The sequence below is a fragment of the Myripristis murdjan genome, chromosome 7 (genome assembly GCF_902150065.1).
Source record: "Myripristis murdjan chromosome 7, fMyrMur1.1, whole genome shotgun sequence".
In the NCBI taxonomy this organism is placed as follows: Eukaryota; Metazoa; Chordata; class Actinopteri; order Holocentriformes; family Holocentridae; genus Myripristis; species Myripristis murdjan.
Genome location: NC_043986.1, coordinates 22611984 through 22636657, shown reverse-complemented (window position 1 = coordinate 22636657; position 24674 = coordinate 22611984). Strand labels below are relative to the sequence as shown.

The following is a 24674-nucleotide window of genomic DNA, read 5'->3' as shown; positions in this document are numbered from 1 at the left end:
CAATCGCTCCCACACAAGGAAGGAGACTGACTCGTTGGGTCACATGACACTGCCATTGTCTTGCCCTGCGTTCCAATACCCATACTACCATACTATTTAGTAGGGAAAAAAAGAATTAGTATGTCCCAATACATACTAAACTACATACTTTGTAAGGGCAGCTGCAGTACATACTAAAAGTAAAAAGTATAAGTATGCGATTTGGAACGCAGGGTTGCTGTTTCATGAGAAACACTTTGAATTTGATGGTGCCATAGTCTAGCCATGCATGTTCTAAGAAAACAATATTTATTTTACAGTGTTGTTCCATGGCTAATGACTGACCATGTATAATTCGTCCACATTTCCCCCTATGCTGAACAGGCTTTAGTAATCAGTAAGACAATAAAGTAGACAAGAAAAATGATTTAGACAAATTTAATGTTACAACAAAATTGTCTCATATAATCAGAGAAACAGAAACTAGCCTCATAATTGCGATTTGACAGTGAACAAAAAGGAACAGCGACCTACACCCAAGAATATAAAAACAAGTGACTTCAAAGAAATAAGATTTTTATCAGAGTCAAAAAATGTATTTTGTGAATGCTGTGGAGTGTACAACACACACAAACAATCATAGGTTTACCTCCAAATTCACACAAATAGATCTTTCTTTTTGATATACACATTATTAAACTGCCACACAGCCATGATATTTGGCCAAGTGTAATTAAATATCACAGCCATAAAACAATGCACGTAAGGGCGCAGAAAAAATAAACGGTGAAACAGAACAAGAAAGAAGATGTATTCTAACTTAGTTGTTTTGCCTTTTGTGAACCATGCTGGAAGAATGAGCCTGAAAACAATTTGAAGCCAGTTCCTGGTTAAACATGAAGGATTTGCATCTGAGAACATTATGAAAATATAAATGCAGCAACCCTAAGACTAATCCTCACCTGACTTGTGTGATCACAGTAGTTGTTGTTTAACAGACTGCCAAAATGGTATGAAACTGTGGCTTCTATAGTTCTTTCCAACAGCAAAATAATGTTAAAATGAATTAAAACAACAACCCCAAAACCATCAGAATAGTCACTTGACGATAATCACAACAGTGACAAATTCAAAATATGATTCATACAGTGTGTGGATGCCATTTTCTACACTGTCACATCTATTCTATGGTAGTGATTTTTCTGAGGTTTCCTTTGCTTTCCTTTGATAAGTGGTGTTTCAGAGAAATGGATGGAGTCCACCTTTGGAAAAGTCTGCATAGGTGTGCTGGATTCAACAGAGACTCATCATCCTAAATGTGATGAAAACTGAAGAAAAATAAACTCCAGCAAATAATCTACAGTGATGAAGGGCCATTAGTTCTTTGATTTCCACTGTTTATATTAAAAATGTTTCTCGCCTGATCATTTTGAAGATAACATGTTGTATTTCTACGTTGCAGGTTGTTGAAGTTAAGAAATGGCACAGTTTTTATCTTTGTCCTTTGCTCCAAGGCTGTGGGCCCTCCTCCGCCTTAAGCTGCCTCTCAACCCCCAATCTCTCTGTAGCTCCGCCCTCTCCCTCTCCCCTTCTCCCTCTGTCTCTCTCCCGTCCTCAGGCTGGGGCCTGCGGAGCTGCGGGGGCAGGGGAATGGGCTGGCCCAGGAAGTAGCCTTCTTCCTCTGAGTCCGAGGATGACGAGCACGTGGAGCAGGAGTCTTCGTGTTTGTAGTGGCCTGCTTGGAGGGTGAGCGAGGGGGTGTTGCTGCAGGCCCTGTCCCTCTCCTTCTCGCTTCTCCATTCCAGGGCGTCCAGTCGAGGACGGTCGGGCCGGGAGCGCCGAAAGTGTCTCTCCGTGCCCAGATGGAGGCTAGAGTCTGATGGGATGCGGCAACGACTCCATCCTCGCCGCAAGCTACGCTGGTGGTAACAAGATCCGTCTGTTTGGAAAGTTTTGAGAGTTGGAACAATTAATGAAAATGAATGCCGCATTTGACTAAAGGCGTGGCAATAATTCAATATTATCAGTGACTGTCTTTCAGTTTAATCATACTGTGATGATGTGATGATTTCGGGATATTAGTGACATACGTCCTTGGGTGTTTTGAAAGGCGCTATATAAATCAAAGTTATTATTATTATACAGTATTATACAAACTGACAAAATTAGTGATGAAACCTTTTAGGGAATATTTTTTAGAGAAGTTGAGTTTTGTTTGGCATCACACTTAATATTTGAATTCGGTTCAAAGGGATGAATCATACATCAGTCATATTTTGATATGTATCAGTACTGAAAAATATTGTAGGAATGTTGTGATACTGATTTCAACCAGGTTACCCAGCCCTGATTTAATGTTTTGAAAAGTTGAACTCTCCAAAAGCATTTTCTTACCCAGCAGATCCATTTGAGGTGGAATGCCTTTCTGTAGATGTAACTTGCGTCCAAAACCGCCCTCCATCTCATCCTCATCCGGCTCGTTTTCCTCGCCCTCCGCTTGTTCCTCCTCATTCTCCTCTTCATCCTCATCCTCCTCGACAGAGTAGCTGCTGCTGATTGGCTCTCTGAAGCTGACCCTTGCTGTTCCACTGCGAGTAAACTGGGGTGGAGTGTCGCTGGGTGTGTCCTCTGGTTGGGGGAGACTTGGTGTAGGGGGTGGGGAATCCTGCGGCAACAGATCTCGGGACTTGGTGGGCAGAGGCGGCGGGAGGTTAGCTGGAATAGCAGGCGGGAGAGGAGGCGACTCAGGTGGAATGAGGTGGTCAGCTTGGGACACAGAACTCTGAGGAGGAAACACTGGAAACAGAGAGTTGGGAGCACATTATAGATAAACAAAGCCACAAATAGTGATAAACACTTGAATTGCAGTTGGATATGGATGCAGACTAGCACTCAAAAATACATACAGTCAATACATACAGTTTCAGCGATTTTTGATACCTTGTATTGCTTGACTGCTTCTCTCCACCCAGTTACTACAGTCCTTAGCAGTAGAGGTTCCTCTGGAGTTAATACTAGTTAGGGGGTGTCCAGTGTATCCATTTAACTCCAGACCACCCACTGGACGTTTGATTCCACAGTCCCCTGGCAGTAAACTGTATTGTGGCAGGTCGCCAGGCCAAGAAGGTCCAACACCGTTTCCTCTGTGAATGTGGGGAAGGGGTGGGTATGAGCCTCGGGGGTAATGGTGAGCACTGTGGGAGGGAACTCCATTTTGAACTTGAGTAGTGCAGTGGACACCTGAGAAAAGCAGAGTGAAAAAAATGTGTTGAAATGTAGAGAAAATACCAGCACATAGATCACTGATGTAATGGTGCAGCAATAAATAAATGGCATCTTGGACAGAAATGTTTCTCTCAGTAGTTTTGCAACCAGCAGATACAGAATATGTATGTGATGCTGTACAATGTAGAAAAAAGTGTTCTGCTAACTTTGAAACTAGTTATGGGAGAATTTAAGGGAACATCAAGGGGTTGACTCACTGGGTCAAGCTTGTCTCAACACGTGACCTTTGACACAAGTGAATACCACACAAATATGCTCACCTCTATTTTCCATTGTATTATGAATGCAATCTTTTGTAGGCGTTATAGGGGCTTTGATGCCCTCTGGTGGCTGTTGTAGGGAACCTCGCTGTGCTTGCTGGGTTTTTTCTGTTGTCCCGTTGCGTCTGTGTTGAGACGTCCTGCTCTGCAGCGCCGAGTCACAGGAGTCCGAGTTATTGGGGTCTTCACCCAGTGAACAGGGCCTGGAGCAGAAGATGAGACCCCCTCGTGGGAGGAAGGGCCGCCCCAACAGCGGAAGTCGACATCGGGCACAGCAGAAGCATGATTCCACAGCGTGCCAGTGTTGACCCTCATACGTCATCTGGCCCTGATCTATTCCTGAGAAGAGATCAGTTCATTTTTACTCATATCTCACTCCTCCTCTTTGCTTTAATCAGATCACAGCAAAGCACTAGAAATTGTCTCATTTGGTACCTATGTGTTCTCCACATGTGTCACAGTACTCGGCGTAGAGGGACTCATAGCAGGAGCAGCAGTACGGTCGGCTCTCTCTCATGATGTAACGCTGCCCGCCCAGCGCCGTCTCACACTCAAAACAACAGAAGTGCTTCATGTGCCAGTGCCTCCCCTCTGCCTCTGTGCACTCATCTGCAAGAATGATCTAGAATGGAGAGAGAGAGAGAGAAAGAGAGGTCGTTCAGTACAGCAGTAATGACTTAAGAAGAAGTAAACAAATTACGGTCATAAAAAATGCTGAGTGCTGAGGATTTGGTTTAATAAGATGCTACATCTGCACCCTTCTGCTGCAGGCTTAGTTATCGTCTGGGTCAAAGGAACTCTTGCGGTCAGCCGTGTCAGAACTATTAGTGGACTACATCAGCTAATCTCTTAAGTCACACATAGAGGGGCCTTTCAAAACAAGAGGAGGCTGACAGCAGGGGGAAGTGTTGGCTTTATTTCCCACAAAGTCAAAGAAAAAAAAACCTTTCTAATATGCACTGATAAGGGGAAATGATGAAATACTGTATGCTGTTGGTAAAGCAGCTGACAGAGGCTGGTGATTCATTTTAATAAGGATGTACTGCATGAGTAAAGCTTCCTACCTAGGTTACCTTTGAATCAACTGACTCATCTCCTGGCAAAAGGATTCAATATGTTTCCTGCTCTCTAACTCTCTGTAAATAGTGTCAGTGGAGTCCTGCTGTAGCCAAATACTAATAATACTAATATAAAGGATGAGATCACACATTCACCTCATCGCAGGCCTGGCAGCGAGGCTTGAGCCTCTCAGCATGGTGCCGGCCACAGTAGATCTGTCCGTCCTGGTAGAAGTAGATCAGATCGACCAGCAGCTCGCTGCAGGAGGCGCACTGGAAACACTGGGGGTGCCAGCAGCTGCCATGCTCGGCTCGACTGGCAAACACAGCTATGTCCCCACCGCAAATCTGCCTGCCACACTGGAAAAACAGAGGTGGGTGGTGGAGCGGGAAGGAAGTTAGAAGGTGCATCCTCTTACTGATGTTGAAAGCTCTAACGCCCCAGTTTCACTCAGCTTACACAGCTCTACAATCCTATACCTGTGCCTACTTGCAACTCAAATTGCTCCTATTCCTCCAAATGTGTTCATCTCTGATTTCTTTTAATAGCGCTGCCCTCCCATACATCAATAATATAGGGTTACAGGAGTGCTCGTTCCTTTATATTGTGTGGATGCTGTTGTTTTGACCCTTATGTTGGTGATTTCTTCACTCTGTGTCAAAGCATCCTGCTAAATCGCTTGAATGTAAAAAAAATGTAAATGTTTTGTACCTGTTGGCAGATTCCCCCAGTCATAGTTACTGGGAAGAGTCTGACAATGCCTCTGCCCAAGTTTTCCCGCTTCCTCTGCTGACTGAAAAGGCGCAGCTCCTTTTTCTCCTCCTCGTCGAGAGAGTTACAGTATTGAGGCTGGAAAAAAACACGCAATTACTCTTATTGACATTTGGTTGCTAAAAGAGTCAATAAAACACATTCATCTCTTATGGCAAGGAAGAGGGATCAGCATTGTAACAGGACTGTTACTTCATATGGTAAGTGCAATTTACTAAACCTGCAAAATTGACGTTAATTGTAGAAAGCTAGTGTAACAGTACACTAAAAATATAACAGCAGTGAAACCTCACACACAGGTACAACTTCAATCTGGTACTTAGAACACTTTTTCAAAAGAAAGGAATGCAATTCAGTTGATTTTATAATTTTTATTGCCTCGTGCTTGTCTTTCTGCATGATCCTGTCTTAATGCCTTATAGCTAATTCAGGGTTCAGAGTCACAGTGGTGTTACCTCACTGTCATGGGCTGGTAGCTGGTGGAGCAGCTGTTTGATGCGGTGTCTCTCTCCTGGACTGTTCACATAAGGCACCCTGTCCTCAGGTATACAGCTGAAGTACTGGTACACCTGTGTGAGGAGATATGTGGATTGAGAAAATGGCACAAAACAATATTTATTGTAAAAAAAAAATAAAAAAAAACACCCTGTCTTTTGCTTTAAAAACCTGCCAATCTGATCAGAGGGTTCATCATTACAAAAATATATGTATGATGGCTGGGGCTCAAATCCCCAGAACTTCATTTTAAATTCTAGTGGAGATCCTAAGGGTTGCAAAAATACCAAATATGTCCTGCTTAAATGTCTCCACATTAACATATATTGACATAGAACAAGTTTCCACTCTGAGACGAGAGGGTGATCTAGATAACCTCTTACTAAAGAGAGAACTGTGGTGGATCCATTACCTTGGAATCATGATACCAAATGGATTCAATGTAGAATTTGATATTAGACCTGTCTTATCAATGTGTTTGTATACATGGTGTATGATAGAGCAGCCTATAATGTATATGTTTTGCTTTTTTATCTTCTGATAAAACTGAACTTTATTTTCAGAATTTAAGGTTTGCTGCCAAATATTGGAGTTGGAAATGTTCAAGTGAACTTGATTACTATATTCTATGTCTGTAGTTATATTTCTTAGGATATACTATGATAATGATACACTTTTTAAATGTGTTTTAATACAATTAAATTTGGGTCCATCCCCTGTCACCAGGTGGGGCTGGTTACCCACATATGTGTGTGTATGTATTTGTATGTATATGTATGTAAGTATGTATGTATGTATATAGGCACACCTATACATGTATTGGATAACCTGAGGAAGGTCCGCCTTGGACCGAAACATTGTTTTGTGTAATATACGTCATTTGAGAGTGATAGACAAGAGTTGTGCCTTTCTTTTCTGACTGAATTACAGGGAAACTTGTATAAAATGAAGCACAAGACATCTAGTTATTTTCTACTTGATGTAATGCTGCAGCCATATAACAATGGCACCTTGGCTTTTAATATTTTACTCAGTTTAAGTGTGATGTAGCTTCAATGAAGAGTTTCAGCCAGCAGATACACAATATATATGTGGCATTTTTGAACAATATGGAAAGAAAAATGTTTCTTTTGAACTTTGAAGCTACTTGAGGGGAAACTTACAGAAAATCAAAGTTCAAGCGGATAACTAAAAAAATACTCCAAAGGTTTTTTGTTTTTAGAGTGTATATGTGGACATAACTAAGTGAATGTGTGTAATGTATATGCTTGTGTAGTACTAATTAATGAGTCCTGTGTCTGTGTGTGCTCTGTGTGTGCGCTGGCTGTGACCTGTTCAGGCTTGAGGCCAGGTGGGACCCAGGCGTACTCCTCAGAGGCACAGCCCGAGTCGTCGTCAGAGATGGAGTGTCTCTGGAAGTCGGAGACCAGCTTCGTCATCATCTTCTCCAGCTGGCCCGGCACCGAACGCACGGCATGCTCCTCTCGCACACACTTGCAGTGCACACAGATCTTCCTGTGGAGACAGGGACAGGGTTCAAAACCAGTCTACTGGGGCAATATAAGCTGATCAGACGGCAAACTTCCGCTGAAACAAAATATCACATTTCTTGGTCCTTCTGGTTCTGGTACTCAAATTCATACCAAGTAATCACAATGCTACTGGTTCCATTGTGGCTGAGGATCTCAGTTGCACATCAGTCACTTTAACTATCTAACAAAGCACAAATGCCACAAAAACAGGATTGCTATTACAAAGAGGGTAAGCTGATCATTGAGCTTTGTGTCCTTACAATTCAACCCCAACAGAAGCAGACTAACTCTTACAAAGTAAGGCCAGTGAAATAGGCCAGTAGGGTTCTCATAGTAATATCACAAAGAGACCTAGTAGATGCTGTACCTTGTCTCTTTACACCACAGTCATAAGGGCACTCCCACGGTTAGCAGTCATATAATTAATGAACAGAATTTGCGTTGGAGACATGATGTCAGAACCTAGCCCACAGACATTCTTGAGGTTGACTCAGCTAGACTCCATGCAGCCAAAAGTGACTAAGACAACAGGTGTCACATGGGAGGACAAATGACATAAAAACACTGACATACACAGGAAAATCTCAAACAAGCACATTCAAAATGTTCAGTAAGTGACAAAATCCGAACTGAAAATCTGTAGTGTCGCTGCGTACACACAGCTGAGGTAGGTTTGAGCCGTTGATTCCTGTCACTGATGTCGCTGAGGATCAGACAGCCTGTACCAGTTCATGTCCGCGCTGCACCAATATCCTGTATCGAACATCTCACCAAATCTGCATCAGGACTGGCACATCCCAACCATCTTTGTGCGAGCAGGAAATGAGGTCGCTGACGTAAGCCCGGCTCTCAATCCCATAGTGGTTGAAGAGAGGGAAGTGAAAAGATGGGAGGAATAATCTCCCTCTGCTTCATACCCCACCCGCACCCCCTCCTCCTACCCTCTGACTCCTCACCACATTCAATCATTCAATCTGTCAGTGGCTGTGTCTGTGTGTGGGACTGGTGGTGGAGCCAGAAAAAAGGGCCCACAGAGGAAAAAGAGAGGGGAGGGGGGGGTTAGGGGGGTCGGCTGGTAGTGTCATGTATGAGTGTGGATGCAATGGTGTGGCCATATGCATCATATACTGCATGTGTGCATCTCTGTTGAGATTGCATAACGACCTGCCAGCTGGTACTTGTGGCTCAAGTTCATAAGGCACAAAGCTGCTTTAGTGCAACACCCAACCCCCATAACCAAAACACTAGTTGAGAACACACACACATACACTCATAAACTCCATATGAACTCCACTTTCAATCCTCTCAAAAAATTATCCCACTTAACCTCGACATTACCTTTCAAATGTAGGTTAAGTGAGGAATATTGCTCATCCTGTTGCTAACTAGCCCTCTAACAATGGTGTATGTTAATTATTAGAGACGAAAACAAAACAGACAAGAAACAGCACGTAAGAGAAACCAAATATCTTCTGTCTAGCCAGGGACAGAACAACTGAACACACAGGCTGCAAGCTTCCATTGCTCTGCTGTGCTATCCCAGCCTGGCTCCTTATACGGCCATGTCTGCCAGGCAGGTAGGACCAATAGTAAACAAAGTAAGTGAGCTTTGGGTAAGCCATGCTGGCAAGAATGTGGCCCCAGCTGTGTTTGTGCCTGTGCATCTGTATGTGTGTGTCTGTGTGTGGAGAAGGGAGGTGGCAGCAGCATGTTGCACGCCTGTGTAAGAGGGCAGGGGAAGCAGCAGGAGGACTGGGATGATGGTGCAGATGGCAAAGCTGCATGCAGTGACAACTACATCTTTCTGCACAGTGCCTCATCCTGCACTCCAACCACTTGCACCCCCCACTAGTGCCCCCCAGCCACCTCCTTATGACAAGAGCATTCCCAACAGGAACATAATCACCAGCGGATGCCAAGCCTCACATGCAATCTACAGTAATTGAGACATTACAAAAGCCATTTTGCATGAGTTTGGGGTAAGGAAGTATGCATGAGAGTATCAACCCATGTTTCTCCTTGTTTTGGTTTACAGGCTGAACTGGACTGAAGCCTGACTAGTGAACATGCTAACAGAGCACAAGGCAAGACAACAGTAAACATGTCGCCACCAAAATTGACGCAGTCTCCACTTGAATAAATCAGATGAAGATTGTACTGTATGTTTTATGTAGTTTAGCTAAGAGAAGGTTAATCCATCCCATTCTTTGTCTTTTTTTTTCTCCTAAAAAGTCAGTTGTTTCATCTTGAGTACAGTGGATTTAATGGTCCTACATTTTTGGACCATAACCTTTATACATCACAATTTGCCAAGCCCTGACATGCCGAGTCTTGTCCTCCTTAACTGTTAGGAGAATACACCTATTTAGATACACCTATGTTACTGAGGTAACATGGGTGTATCTATGCTATGTCTCCTTATTTGGTGTGAACATGCCCAAAAGTTAAAAAGCTCTGGAGGAATTCAGAAGGATGAAAAATCCAATCTAGCATACTTTGGGTGTTCTGAAGGAAGATCTGTACATCAAGGATAAGAGGATATGTGTGCTAAATTTTGTCAGCTGAACTTCAAGTCTCAGAGATTTGGACGGTTAAAATGTTTCAAATTAACTTGTAACGAATGTGACCCCTTTGACTGATTGATATCATTTTGTAAGTAGCAAAATGTATTTTTTTCTAAATTGCAGTCAAGATAAGACCAGTGGTGTTTGAGAGATTTCACAGGTCAAATGAACAGATGAAGGGATGCAAGGGGTGAAGACTGGGGGTCTATGAGCTGAAAATACAGAAATGAAACCATTACAAGTATTGGCCAAAGGTAAGGAGTGCCAGAGTTCAGTATGGACCGATATGTTGGTAGACTATCCATATCAGCTGATATCAACTTTAGAGAGCATTATCAGTGTCGGTATTTTTACTGACGATACTTTTGTGACCTTTCCTCTAGGAGTGTGTCATTAACATAACTGTAATATTAGCAACAGAGGAAAACTAGTATAGTCTTTTAGTTACAAGTAATTACCTTGAGACAGGCCTGTCTGAGAAGTTGAGGCTGTTTTGCACCTGTATTTGTACTACGATTGATGATTCTATCAAAAATATTGCAAATTGGTAGCAGTATTGGATTGGGTATTATGGTTGGGAACATATTGGATATCAGAATCAGCCTCAAAAACAACAAAGTTTCGTCTCTTCAATGGTGATAACAAAAGTGCACAGGCAAAAGGAGTTAGCAAATATTCCTGTGATTTGTTTTGTACTGCACTGAATCCACCAGCAGCCATGTCTGTCATTGGCAGGAGACGCAGCAGATTCATGATCTGCCTCTGAACTCCTGCTGACATCATAACTTGCTGGGCCAAAGCACTGTTGCTGTTGATGTATCTTTCTTTGTGTTTATGTGTAAACAGGGACTATACAGGCTGCAGATAATCCCCTGTGTGAAGCAGGCTGGCGGAGGATGCTTAAAGGTAGAAGAGTCTCTAGAAACAGAAATCCTGCTCTGTCATGCTGTCATTTTTTGAGATTCAGACGATTTCACCAAGTAATGTCACTTGCGTTTAAGCCGAAGACGATCTTTTCAACTTAAGGAGGGCATGCAACCTTAATTAGCCTCCACTGAGCGAATTTTAACTGTCATTCTGGAGGACATTTATACTAAAACTCACATTAGTTCCCCTGCTGGATCCAAAAACTATCTGTACATTAGCTGACTGTGTTTTACTGTCCTATAAAAAAGGGTACTTTTTCAGGCAGCAGATGATGTACAAGAGATAAAAGGATAAAAAAACCTGGTTATTACAACCAAATCTCACATTTGAAGTTAACAGAGATATTTAGTGTACAAAACAATATAAACACAGGATATGAGACAACTGAAGAACAATCATCTCCTAATTACACTAAATCACCACACTCACTCAAATTACGTCTCCCAACTTAATGACTGCTGATTTTCTAGTTCCACTAATCCTATGAGACAGTAAGATAATGCTCCTTCATTACCTGCTGTTGTCATCACAAATTAGTCCATGTAGGCCTGCTGGTACCGTCCCATCCAGACTAATGTTCCACTTAAACTGTGAAGGTTTGCATCTGATGGCCACATAGTGCTTCCTGCTGGCTGGCCTGTCTGTCAGTCAGAGCAGGATATTCTAAAGCAGCTCCTTTCCTTGTGGTAATTTCTCTGACTGTGCGTCTCTTTTCAACGTGCCCACCGCATCCTCCTCCTCCTCCTCCCTGACTCCCACACTCCTCCATGCTGATAGAGTGGGACCAAACAATAGGTGGCCTCACCGCTCTGAAAACAACCAAGTGCTATGGAAAAGGCAAACACTGTTTCGAGGGTGCACACATGCTCATGTGATTTCAAAATTGACTTAAAAAGATAAGCTGGTGTACACAAGCCAACAGGCTTTTCTAATACACATTTCAAGTAAGGCCAGCAATAAACTCACTCTGCCTTTGAAGTTTTCAATCAGAAACATCAGAATCCAAACAGAAAATCATAAAGGGTATACTCACTATATCTTACGCTCTGGTGACCAGTAACCGATTCATAACAGATGGGCTTTAGTTGTTTTGATGCAGTTTTTAATCCTAGAAATAACTGGAGCAGATTTTGCAGCCGATGAGCAACACCATGCAGTGTTTGTCACATTGTGTGATCAAGATGGGCATGCATAACTACAAAATGTGTCCGGTGAAATATCAAGCTGACAGCGTGACTCTTAGTCACACTGAACGAACAACAGAAGTCTCAGATTATACCGGCTCATCTGACCTCTTTATCACTCAGGGATAAGCATCAACCAGGGCATTTCTGCTAGAAAAGACCCTTTTTACTTAGACTCTTGTTAACCCTATTCGCCTGTCAGTCACTTATCTGTCTCTTCTCATCATCCCTGGTTTTCTCCTCGGGTTGCCTTATGTCTAAAAACATCTTTCAAGTAGCCAAATTCAACAGCAAAAACATTAAAGTCAGCAAATGGTAGCATATAGTCATTTGTTGTAAGATAACATAATGTTCATTTAGATCATCTATACCAACATTTTTGGGGCATATTAATATATAGTTTAATATATAATTGATTAGTTTATTGACAAAATTGATCTACTATAATGCTGGTAATTGATTAATTGTTGTAGTCATTTATCAAGCAAAAATATCAATCATTTGCTGCTTACAGCTTCACAAATGTTAACATTTGCTTGCTATTCTCTACTTCATTATAAAATCCATATTTCATTATAAAATTAAATTTATGTTCTTTTTTAATCTGCTGCGGAGACTAGGTAAGCAATTTGAAGACATCATTTTGACACTTCAGAGACAAAATGATTACTTGCAGCCCTAGTTGAGAAGTGTGCTGCTGCTGTGAGAGCTGACTGGAGCGGTGTTTAGTGCAGCCCTGCTTAGATGTGGCTCTATCAAACAGATGGACCTGCTCCTATAACACTCTGCCACTAATTAGTGACTGAGTAATCACCGCATGGCCACCCCAACTCACGGGGATGGCGATTTTGAACACTTTTGAAGCATGGTGGGGACCTGTGGGTCAAAAGTAACTCAATTCTTCCTCTGCTGGGCAGTGGAAGAGCCATCTGCCGCCCACCTCAGCTTATAAAATCTGTCTGAAGAACCACGGCTGAAGATGGATCACTTCCCTCTCAGTGAACATCAGCAGCTGAGCTTCTGATCACTTGGCTGCTCCTCTCCATCGGGGAAGGTGTGACTTTGAATAGGTTATTAAAGCAAGATGCGATTTGCAGAGGACTTGGGGTCTTAAACGCTGACCCCCATTAATCTCAGTCATTTAATCACGCTCCCATGGCAACATGCTCCTTAGTCTCCTGCTAAAAGACTTACACCCTTTAAGTGAGATGTCACCTGATTCAAAAGTCATTTTAGCTCAGTCCTCCTATCGCATGATCATCTAAAATCCTAAGCAGACCACAGCTAGTGTCAGTGATACACAGATTAGCATGTACTGTAAATGAATAGATAAGTATATAACCTGGGCTGAATGTGGTGGTGTATGGCCACAACACACATGTTTTAGATTACATGCTAGCCTGTAAGTTTTTTGTCTTGAGCTGAGTGGAGGGACTGGAACTGAATAAGCAAAGATACAATTACAGTCTCTTGGTTGCATGAAGTATGCATTTCCTGTTACCTGCTGTTTTATTCTCTCAATCATCACCACACTGGTTTCAGTCGTGCAGTGCCCATCTGTGTTTGTGTATGCAGCCTTCATAACCAGAAATCTGCCTTGCTTCTTCCTTTCATCATTCATCAAGCTGAGTGCAAAACTCAGTGATAGAATGCAACTTACCCCTAAACATGACTTTAATGTGAAACAAGGAAAAAATATACATAATATTTCTAATGTGTTTGACAAAGCTTTTTTTCTAACAAAAAAAACCGCATATTTGCATTTCCAGAATCAAATTACTAAAAGCTAACAAGTATAGCTTTGCAAAAAAAAAAAAAAAAAAAAAAAAAAAAAATCAATACTGCATATTATTACATTATTTTTCATGATAGTGTATTGATTGCCTGGCTCCTGCTATCATATATATGTAACATAATATATGTAACATTTATGCACTTTCAAATGATCTTCTGACATCTACATTTTAGTGCACTGCATGAAGTAAGTGCATTGTGCTACTTCTGTTATAAAGTGGAATGGGAATTTTGGAATAAACTAGTTTGAGTCAGTTTGTAGTTTCATTTATCATATATGTTGTATATTTTATTGTTTAAGTACCCAGGCGTTATGCAGTAAATTGTATTTTAATTTCTACTGATAAAATTTCATTGCATTTTATTATGATCCATGTATTTATACTTACTGTATTGTGAGGTCCTTGCCAATATCTAATAAATAAACAAATTAGATTTTTTTTTTTTTTTTGTAAATTAAATGTTGTAAAATGCTTTGGTATAACAAATGCAACAGAGGAATTATGGGAGGACCATTTCCACTTCATGTTTTTATCTCTGAATACTTGTGGTGGTGCAGACATTACATCTGCAAAAATCAAGAGTGTGATGGAGAAAGGGGTGAGAGTGGATGAGACAGAGGGAGGTATGGACTGGTGCAGAGGGTTAGGGCCTTATCACAGCAGTGAAGCTTAATCTTATTAGTGTGATGGACGGGATTAAGACTAACCAAGAGACCCAGCCGGCTGGATATAAAGTAAAGCACTAAAGGAAAGAGAGCAGAGAGAAGAGGGCTCAGATGAAAGTAGGCCAAAACCCGACTAAAGGGGGGAGAACAATTTGTTGTTCACTGGGGCCTCTGGCAGCACTGAGCAGCTCCTTGACCAAATAGTTGAAAACATAAACAGGCAGCCGTTTCCAGAGGCTCAGCGATGAATTAGTGAAAATCAGGACTAACAAAAACCAAAAGTCATTTTGCCATAAAGATACCCCAAAAAACCTGTCTCAATACTTTGAAACACAACACATCATATGAGACGACAAAGCTCACCCTTAAACCCAGAGGAATTCCCCTCTGTGTCCATGATACTTTGTTACACTCACTCTGCTATTTCACATAGTTGAAATGGAAATGCCTAAATCAAGATTTGTAAGGAGGAAAATGATCTGTAATATCAAGCTGATCAATGCACCTAAAGGCTGTCCTGCTAAGCCTATTCTCCGTATGATAGATGACATTCTCTACAATGACATACAGCAGAAAGAGGCTTAAAATCAAGCACTTTCCATCATACATATGTGCATATACGTGTGCGAATAAGTGTGTGTGCCATTTAACCTGACCCATTCAAAAGGTCAACACGCTAGGGCTGGCACGTGTAAGTGGCAGGATGACTCTTGGTAATCCTTTTGCCCTATAGTGCTTTTGTTTTCCCATTTAGATAATGTTAACTAAAACAATACGCAGCTGCCGTTACTGCCACCAGCACTTAATAGACATGATTCTTCATGACCTCGTCCCTGTAACCATGCAGATACACAGTCAAAGGAGGGGGCTGATCTGCTGCGTGAAAATCATATGGTGCTCATGGCTGCGTCATGTTTGGTGTCTGTCAGCTGCATATACACCAACTGCATGTATCTACACAAATCACAGTTAAGCTGATTTCTAGTGGTAGTAATGCTGCTGTCCTTTCTGTAACGCATGTAGATATATACACACAATATACAAATACATTTTAAACTCCACATCTATCAACTGGTATTCTTTTATACTCATTACAGCTCTAAATGAATTCCCAACAAACACCAAATATGAGTAAAATTTGTGTCTGGTGGATAAATCAGTGAAGATCAGCTGCCATACTGACTGCTAACTTTCTGGGAGGTTAACATGTGAATGGTTCCATTATTTATAGTCTGTGGTCTTTGCCTGTCATTAAACTTTGTCCCTGCTGATTGAGCTGCAGGCACAGAGACAATTGCATCCATATTTTTTCAGCAATGCTATCAGACCAAACCCTTTTGGTTAGAGACAGTTACGTTTAAACATGCCTTTGCTCAGGTTAAGGTTAAGGTAAGGATCTGGGTCTGTTGTAATTAATTTGCCTGCCTAAAACTGCCCTTTGAGACAGTGACAATGATTAAGACTCTAAATAATCTTGAATTTGGTTCTCTGTGCCTGCAGCGCAATGCATCTCTAAGACTCTAAGCCAATCAAATCAAGTCAAAACAATGTCACTGCACGAGACAGGCCATGGACTGGCAGCCTGTCAGGCTGGCTCTTCATAAAGTGATCTTTTTCAAGTTTTTTCTCCTATTTCTGCACTGCAGTGATGGTTTACACATGTTAGCAGACAATTAACATGTGACAACATAGCATGTGCACTTAAAAGTTGGCAATGAATATAGCATATACATATTATATTACATTGTTATTACTGTACTCAGATCTGCTCATATATTATAAGTAGATGTGAGTGTAGCTGTCCTTCCTCAGACACCAAAAGGAAATTTCTGTTTCTGAGTCACCTGCCTCTAAATTTACTGTTAAACTAATATCGGTATTCTCTTTCAATTTTTCAGCATCTCCAAATGGGATGACAAACTTAATACTAGTAGGCAAATGTGTAAACAAGTTACACTTGAAGGCAAGTAGAGGTTTATAAAGCTGACATGTTATAGTATACTATTTCAAGAACCTTGTGCAAGTACAGCAAAATAAATGTGTACTTGCTTATTTTGAGCATAATAAAAAAATACCAAACTCAGACAAACAAAAAGTCTACAGGTGACCAAGCAAGTTTAAATTAAAAACTTTGTCATTCAAAATCAACAGTATGACATGTTTCTTGAGACTTTTTGTCCGCTAAAATTATTCTTGGCCGGTAATTTTTTTTTAGTTTGCCAGCCCTTGTTAGATGAACCAAAAAGCTGATTCTGGACATTGTATTGAGCTAACTGATATCCATACCACAGTGGTAACACATGAGATTGAAAAAGCACAGTAGACTGATTCGACAAGACAAATATTTCCTGTGAAGGTAACAAGCAGTGCAGCAGTGTGTGTCGGAGGTCAACAGCTCGTACCTCCAGCCGTGCACACGGAAGCCGGGGCACTGGTCTCCACAGCGCATACAGGGCTGGCCTCTGTCTGGATCCTCTTCCTCCTGCTGAAGACATCACACGAGTTGCTTCAGTTACAATTCACCAAGCAACATCATCCTCACTTCTTGGCACGTGACATTCTAGTTAAACGACATATACACCATATGCAGTTTTAATTCGGCCTGAGTAATTTCAGCAGCATCATAATCATAGCTGTGTGATAATTGCACTTAAGAGTCATAGCATTTGCAAGATACATGGTCAGCTCCATCTCCACCATGGCATGAAAAGTTTGTTTATTTATATCTCCATGATATAAAGAATTACCCATCCATCCTTCATTATAAGTGGGCATGAACTGACAGATATATGTAGTGTTACTCCCTGGTTTAACAATTTAACCACAACCCCAATTCCTGTGCAGACAAGCCTTTTCATTGAACACAAGTACTGAATCATTCTCCGAATCTATGAAAACGTAATTCCGGTGTTGACTGGCAAATGCAATTCTGTACACTGTGTTCAAATGGGATTTTTTTTAGGCTTACTCAAATCATGATAGCTTATAATTCTTGTACTGCTGAATCTAAACTCTCCTGGGGAGGCCCTGGGTTCTGGAGCTAGACCAAACACTGCAGATGCTTCACATCACTGATCAAAACGGTAACAAAATAAAATAAAATCTTACAGTTAGAATGTGATGAACAACCTCCTGAATGCTACCAGACATAAACATCTCTATCCTGTATTTGACATATTTTAAACCCAGTTCTCTTGCTCAGCCACATAGTCAGATTCAACTGTTTCTTTTAAAGACGTTTAAGGAATGCAAAATGTTTTTTAAGATTAATGATGGGATATATGATGAGGGAAAAAAAAATCCTAACAATCTCCTTTGCCAAAAATGCTGAGCAGTGCATCTGACATAGCCAGTGGCAACTGAACAGCTATCTCACGTCTCACTACTACTTTTGTTCCTGCAGTCAAACGTGTGTGTGTGTGTGTGTGTGTGTGTGTGTGTGTCTACGCAGACGCAGGCCTCTTTTTAGAGATGAGAGGAAGGAAGCGGACACAGGATGAGAGCTGCACCCTTTCCCTCTCCACACAGTCATTCGGTCTCCACTTTCTTTTCCTCTGATGCCGTCATTCCACCTCTCCTATCTTCTCACTCAGAGAGGAGCATTTTGTTGGAAACAAAGGAGTGTCTGTGTTGTTCAGGGTTAGGGGTAGGGAGCTTTCTTGTTTTGTGAAGACATGTTTTCCTACATGGCTGCATGTTAAGGCTACGTCTTTAATCTGTGGTGGATTTTGTTCTGTGGGGTTGCACTCTTCCACGTAAAGTAGCAGTTCACCCCAAATATGAAAATTCATGTACTGTTTTCTCACCTTCATGCCAGTCAAACTTCAGGTGAAGTCTATATGTCCACATAACACACTGCAAGCTAGCTAATGCAGCTCCATGTCAGCTTTCTCCAAGACGTGGAAAGGCTAGGGCCATATTCTTTAGACTTCCAAAAAATATGCTAGGGGTAAAAATGACAAATCTAATCTGTCTAAATTAAACTACAAAGAACTGAGGTAGTTCTATGCACTGCTGTAACTTATTGAATTTCTTCAAAAAAAGAACTGTGATGTTTCAGTCAGAGACCTTTGTCAGGTATACAGGAGGTAAATGCCATTTACCAAGCAAAACTGCAGTGGATGTCAAACAGCTGATCACTGATGCAGTAAACATCACAGTTATTTTTGTGATGAGCACGACAGCCTCTTTTCTACATTTTGTCTATTTTTGTGCACGTGCATAAAGATGACTCAGGTGTAGAGAAATTGTTCATTTGCATTTTGTAATATGAAACTGAAAAAAAGTAATTCTCATCAATTGTGAAACTATGACCAGCAAATCTGGCATTTTACAAGTTTGGTATTTATACTTGCTAAATGACTAAATCAAAAATTGTGTAATGAATCAATCATTACTCAATCAAGAAAATTGTAATCTTTAATTTTCTGTCCATCCATTAGTGGATTGTTCAACTAATTGTTTCAGCTCTACCCTCGGCCATGCCGCCTATGTGTTTTGTAGACAACGACAGCACTGTGAATCCAAGAGTTCAGTACCTTCACTAACAGTGATTTGTTCTACAAAAACATTTTCCACTTCCTGGCCAACACTGTTGTTTTGGACAAGGCTGGCATGGAGCAGATAATGACAAAATTGTCATTTTTGGGCAGACTATTCCTTTAAATACCAACCAGAACCCTTTCATACAGTGAAACAATCTTTGCTCTTCCTTTCAAACACATGAACAAACACATAAAAATGGATAACACTTGCAAGCACATGCATACACACAGACACAGGCAAACTTTTACAAGCCAATGGGAAGGTACCTGTGCATACCTGCTCAGTGGTGTTTTGATCTTTATTTTTCCAACCACATGCAGCTCATAAGGAAATTACAACTCTCTACAGCATCAGCATTCATGTCAAGCCTGTTTTCCCATTTGGAGTTTTTATTGAAATATTACCTGGGGTTACAATGGTTACAAAAGTCATTTAACATTGCTGGTTAGTGCATTTTCATTAATCGCAGTGCATTGCTTCTATTAGGGGCACCAGAGTTTGCCTTGCTTATCTGTCTGATACCATGTTAAAGAGAAAAGAGCTTTGCTAATGCTTTCAGAAACCAGGCATATATGTGCTGGGACCAATTATCATGATGATGCTCTTTGTCCACTGACTTAAAAAGTTACGCTACAATAATGCCAGAGTCACCTGCACAGGATTATGTAAATGCAGTGTGCTATAAATAAAGCAGAATGGGTTTTTCCTTTGGTAATATCAGTCTTATACATTACAGAGAATCATTGTCAAGAGAAATTCTGTTTGAGCTTTTTTCTTTTGTTAATGGCTGCAGGGTGGAGATGTTAAGACTTTTTGTGATGATGTCTGCTTGCAATTTGGTAACAGCATGAGCTAGTTAGTCGAGAGCAGCCCCACACTACAATATGATTCCCATGCTGGTTTATTACCCACAACGTCATTTCACACAACTGTTCTTTGCAAGACGACACACAGTCCTGCAGTGGGGTTTACCCTTAGCTACACTGACTTTTTAATCATCACTTTGATTCATGTGAACAGGCGCAGGTATGAAAGGTGACAAGATGGGGTAAATGGAGCGTACAAATGATTTCTGGGTGACTGGACCTTTCAGTTGCTATTTCCTTAGAGGGGACGTGCTGAGCTGTCAGATTGACATAGTGACTGACCTTTGGGGGCACAGAAAACAAAACTCCAGTACAATTAACAGGGTCTATAGTCCAAGAGTACAACAGTCACTACACCATACTACATACAGTATTACATGTATCTGATGTTATTGAGAATGGATGTATACCCGCAGAATAAAAAACTCTTTTAGAGATTGTAGCTGACTGGAGATGTTTATACTCCATCTTACTGACTGTCAGAGTTTAAAAAAAGGAAATGACATTGCGTTCATATCTTCATCCTTTTATTGTCATTCTCATCCACTCATGCACTCCTTGCCCCGTACAAAATAGATAGCCCTACAATTGCTTACTGGAAAGTTTAGTGCACAAAATTTCATAGTGATTCACAAACAATCTACCTCAACTGGCCTCAGCTGTGGGAGCCTGTAGTCTGCACTACTTTTTTTGTGTTTTTTAAAGCTAGGTGAAAAAACACATCTACAATATAACTCTGCTTACTGAATTACACAATACTTTTCAAGAATTATTCCTGTTCTGTTTCCAATTATCTCTCTAATGAGAACTGGAGGGAAAATCCTGAATGCCAGTGGTGAAAAGAGAAACCCAGGGCAGCTGATGTTAGAGGCTGACAGACCCTGAACCTCTGTGTTGAGAAGTACAAATGCTCTACAAATGCAAAATTTGACTGAATGTGGATACGCTGGCAGACATACTTTGTGACATCTGGTCAATTATAACACATTTGATAGATCAAGCAATGAAGACCACTGATGATACCTGACTTAACTTGTACCCCAATAAAGCATGGCTGCTCACTCAATAGGGAAAGGTAAGAGCACAGTCACAGACATGGAGCATTAGGAATCCTGAGAATAGGATAAAGTTTACTTGAAACGTTTGGTACCATAGCCAAGTGTCAGAAGAAGCTGCAAACCACTAATCCGAGTAATTTATTTGTGGGCTAGACTTCAGTGAAATAATGAGTATTTACTTGATGAGAACACCCTGAACATTATTCAAAACACTTAATACAAGTCTGACAAGGTCAAACTGCATCCAGTGAAGCTAACTTCACATGTGGAAAACATGTTGGAGGCATGGAGACGGTCTTATCTGTACACAGATCCAGAGATGCGTAAAAAAAACCTGTCAAGCTGGTTGTAATTAACACTACATAGTAATTACAGAAAGGAGATGTTCACCCTGTGTGATCAAAAAGGCAAACAACACCATAACATGCAAAATAAATAAATAAAAAAAACTTTCATCAGTTTACTGGGTCTTCTATATTGTCCTCTTACTCGTATTAAAACATGCTAGAGCTGAATTTCAAATGATGGGAACTTTTCATTTTCTCATGGGTGTATTTTGAAAAAACGCTTGCAATTCTCAGCCTTGAACACTGGCACCTGTCTATTAAGTTTTACATTTCCTTGAATGTTTCATTATCATGACAGTCTACCATATGTCAAGGCTAGACAGACACTTGTGGGTTTCATGTGTGCTTCCTTTCAGCTTCCCACAAAAGATAATGCATCAGGTTTGTAGCCCAACAATGGGGTCAGCCCATTGTGTTGGGAACGGTGGTAGGAAGTTTCTTCTAAACTGTGCATGGGTAAAGTAAATACTACATTCAAGTTCACATTAGTCCGCATGCTCACACTCAGAGTGGTGTCAGACTTTCATATCAGCCCTTTTGTTTTCTCTAAGTGGGTATAAGGTTTAATCACGTGGTGCTGACATGGTTTGCTTGAGATCATTCTTGCTACCAAGAAACTGTGTAACCAGGTAATGGACAAACTGACTGTCTTCCAGCTTTGTTATCTGGCATCTGGCATCTGGCAAGCAGTTGCATTGGCACTAACTGTCAGGGATCAGGCCACTAATAGCTAATAGCAAAGACAAGATCATTGATGTATTCAGAAAGTTTCATTTGTGCCATACACCAAATGCCAAGGAGACTGCTTCTCACCAAAAGCCTACTATTGAGAAAAGATAGGCTACCGTTCCACATTTTAACATAAACCATTCATGACATACATTAACCTGAAGCAAATGAGAGAATGTCGTTTGAGTTTTGCTCCATACCACATCGTTGTGGTGTTTGAGGAGTTAATCATTAACTGGAAAGGTCAGGGGTCAGAGGCCTCGACTAGCTGGGTGGGTGCATCGTACCTCACTGGACAAGATCAAACCTGCCGGCCTAGCACCTCTACAGTCTTCACTTTGGCCAGAATGACTCTTGTTTCTCTTGTGGTTTACGCATCAGTTTCCTGCTCCTGAGGTAAACCCAGAGAACACCGACTGACAACTGGGTAGATTTATCTGACAGCGAGTGTTGATCTGTGAGCCAAAATGACATAATCTTTACTTTGACTATGTTGTCAAAGAGGACTTTCTGTAAAGGATGAATTTCAAATGTTAGGCAATATTTTAATAACATTAATTCATCTAAAACTATCTGATGTCTGATATCTTTTCCTGGTTTTAAAGACTGCATTAGAGTAAAGGGAAGCAGGGATGCTACTTTCTAAACTTAATAGACTGTTCTAACTGTTCTATTGCCTCTACCTGCTTGGTCATCTTATCCACATTAAAAATCTTGGGTGTAAATATCTTATGAAAGCACCAATAGTCAATATCGCAACATAGGTCAAGTGAGTCTAAATAAAGGTGGGAAAGGATGTCTGAAAGGACATGTGAAAGGAGTGCTGTTCCTTTCATCAGTGTCTAACTCAGTTCTTTGATATTGGATTAGTCCTTATTTGTTACTACATTACATTACACGTAAATATAGTCGCCTTCGTATGAATAGCTGACTGTGATTCTCTAATCAAGCATTAGCAGAGCAATTATCCCAGCATCTTGCATCTTCCCTGATAAAACTTAAGATGAACAATATGTCAATCTGCTTAACTGTCTAGCACTGTAATTTTGTATAATAAGTTGTGTTAGAGAAATGGACTATGGATAGCTTCTTAAAAATTTCTGCAAGGGTATAATTTGACATGCACTCTCACTCTACGCCTTTTATGCCATGCTGACAGATAAACGTGTTAATATTGCAATATATAGTATTTGTGATCATACATGTGATATTAAAGTGTAGTAATATTAAAGTACAAAAAGGCCAGCAGTGCTCTTCCCTATCTGATGACTGACTCACACATCTCAACTATCCTGAAATGAGTTTAAGGACCCTGTATCTTGCAAATTGTGTATAAAAACTTTGCACAGTTACACTTTAAGGAAATCAGGATGTCGACACAAAAACCATGCAAACTTGACTATGACATAAGTGTCAAACTCAAGTCTCAAAGCAGTGCTCCTATTCTTAGACATTACACTATAATGCACTTTGAACTGTGATTCATAGCATGATTAAAAACAGACTTTTCCAAGCTGCTGTTAGTGAGTCTTGCATGCAATATTGATGATTTTCATTAGGCACATTACTGCTGACTTGGCTGGGGGTGTTAAATAACTTTGTGCATGCCTGAGCACAGTTACTGTACCTGGGCATAGTTGTTGAATTAGTGTTCAGGCAGCACTTATGCAGAGAGGCTCAGGTAAATAATCTTGCCTGGAAATTATTTAATGTATAAGAAATACCATATTTTCTCACATGCAGACTTACCAGCATAGATTTTCAGTGCACAAATAAATAATATGGCCTATGATGTGCTATTGAAACATATATGAAGACCCGCTTTATGAAAGTAAATTGTACAAGCAAGACATAGGCAGGTATAAGACGAAAGGGGTTCACAGTGGCGGCTTGGAGATAGTCCAAGTCTGCTGCAGAGCCAGATGTTTCATGACTCTTACACAAAAGAGAGCCTCGTCTGGAAACAAGCTTGATGTCGGTACACTCCTGCTCCTCCGCTCAAACTTCCAGTGGGAACAGCGGGAATTGTAAAGTAAAAGCACGTTCAGGTTTCAGCCGCCACTTCTCCCTCACCTGCTCAGGTAAAATTCTATGACGTAGTGTTCACAGAAATTCCTCACCCGGGCGCCCGAAGTGACTCATGAAACAAAAGCATGTACGACTCTTTGGTACACACGAGCATAACACCACAAAAACATATCAAGAGTGTCATAAAACAGAGTATAAATGAAAAAACAGGACTGTGTTTATTACTAAAGTGTTCACCGAGTGAAAGGCCAGGTAAAGGTGGGACATGATGGTCCCACTTGGCTTGTTTTCTGTGTTGGACTTGAATAGCCTTGCAGTTGGTGTTGCCTTCTTTCACCCGAGTTTACCACAAAGCTAACAAATGCCTCAAAGATGAAACTGGCTGGTAAAATATATGTACAGTTATAAGAGGGTGAGTCGTTAATGTAGTTTCAGACTTGTCTAAAGTCATGTAGAAATGTTTGGTAATAATTACACACTTACCGAGCGGTTGGACCGTCGCTTTTTAGATCCGCGCAGGAACATGACGGCGGTTGGATGTTCAAAAAAAAAAAAGAAGAAAAAAAAAAGGTCCGTTTCACATA

The 24674-nt window shown here is 40.9% G+C and overlaps 1 protein-coding gene across 1 annotated transcript; it reads right to left on the bottom strand.

Moving 5' to 3' along the window:
• Positions 1–455: 455 nt before the first annotated feature.
• On the bottom strand, positions 456–24635 carry prickle3 (prickle homolog 3). Its single transcript, XM_030056325.1, has 11 exons — positions 24574–24635; positions 16920–17002; positions 7181–7364; positions 5810–5923; positions 5295–5432; positions 4739–4942; positions 3960–4146; positions 3525–3863; positions 2920–3219; positions 2374–2775; positions 456–1918 (listed from the first exon to the last, which is right to left on the bottom strand). The coding sequence occupies exons 1-11, from the start codon at positions 24613–24615 to the stop codon at positions 1452–1454; spliced, it is 2460 nt and encodes an 819-aa protein (XP_029912185.1). The 5' UTR covers positions 24616–24635; the 3' UTR covers positions 456–1451.
• Between the last annotated feature and the right edge of the window lie 39 nt (positions 24636–24674).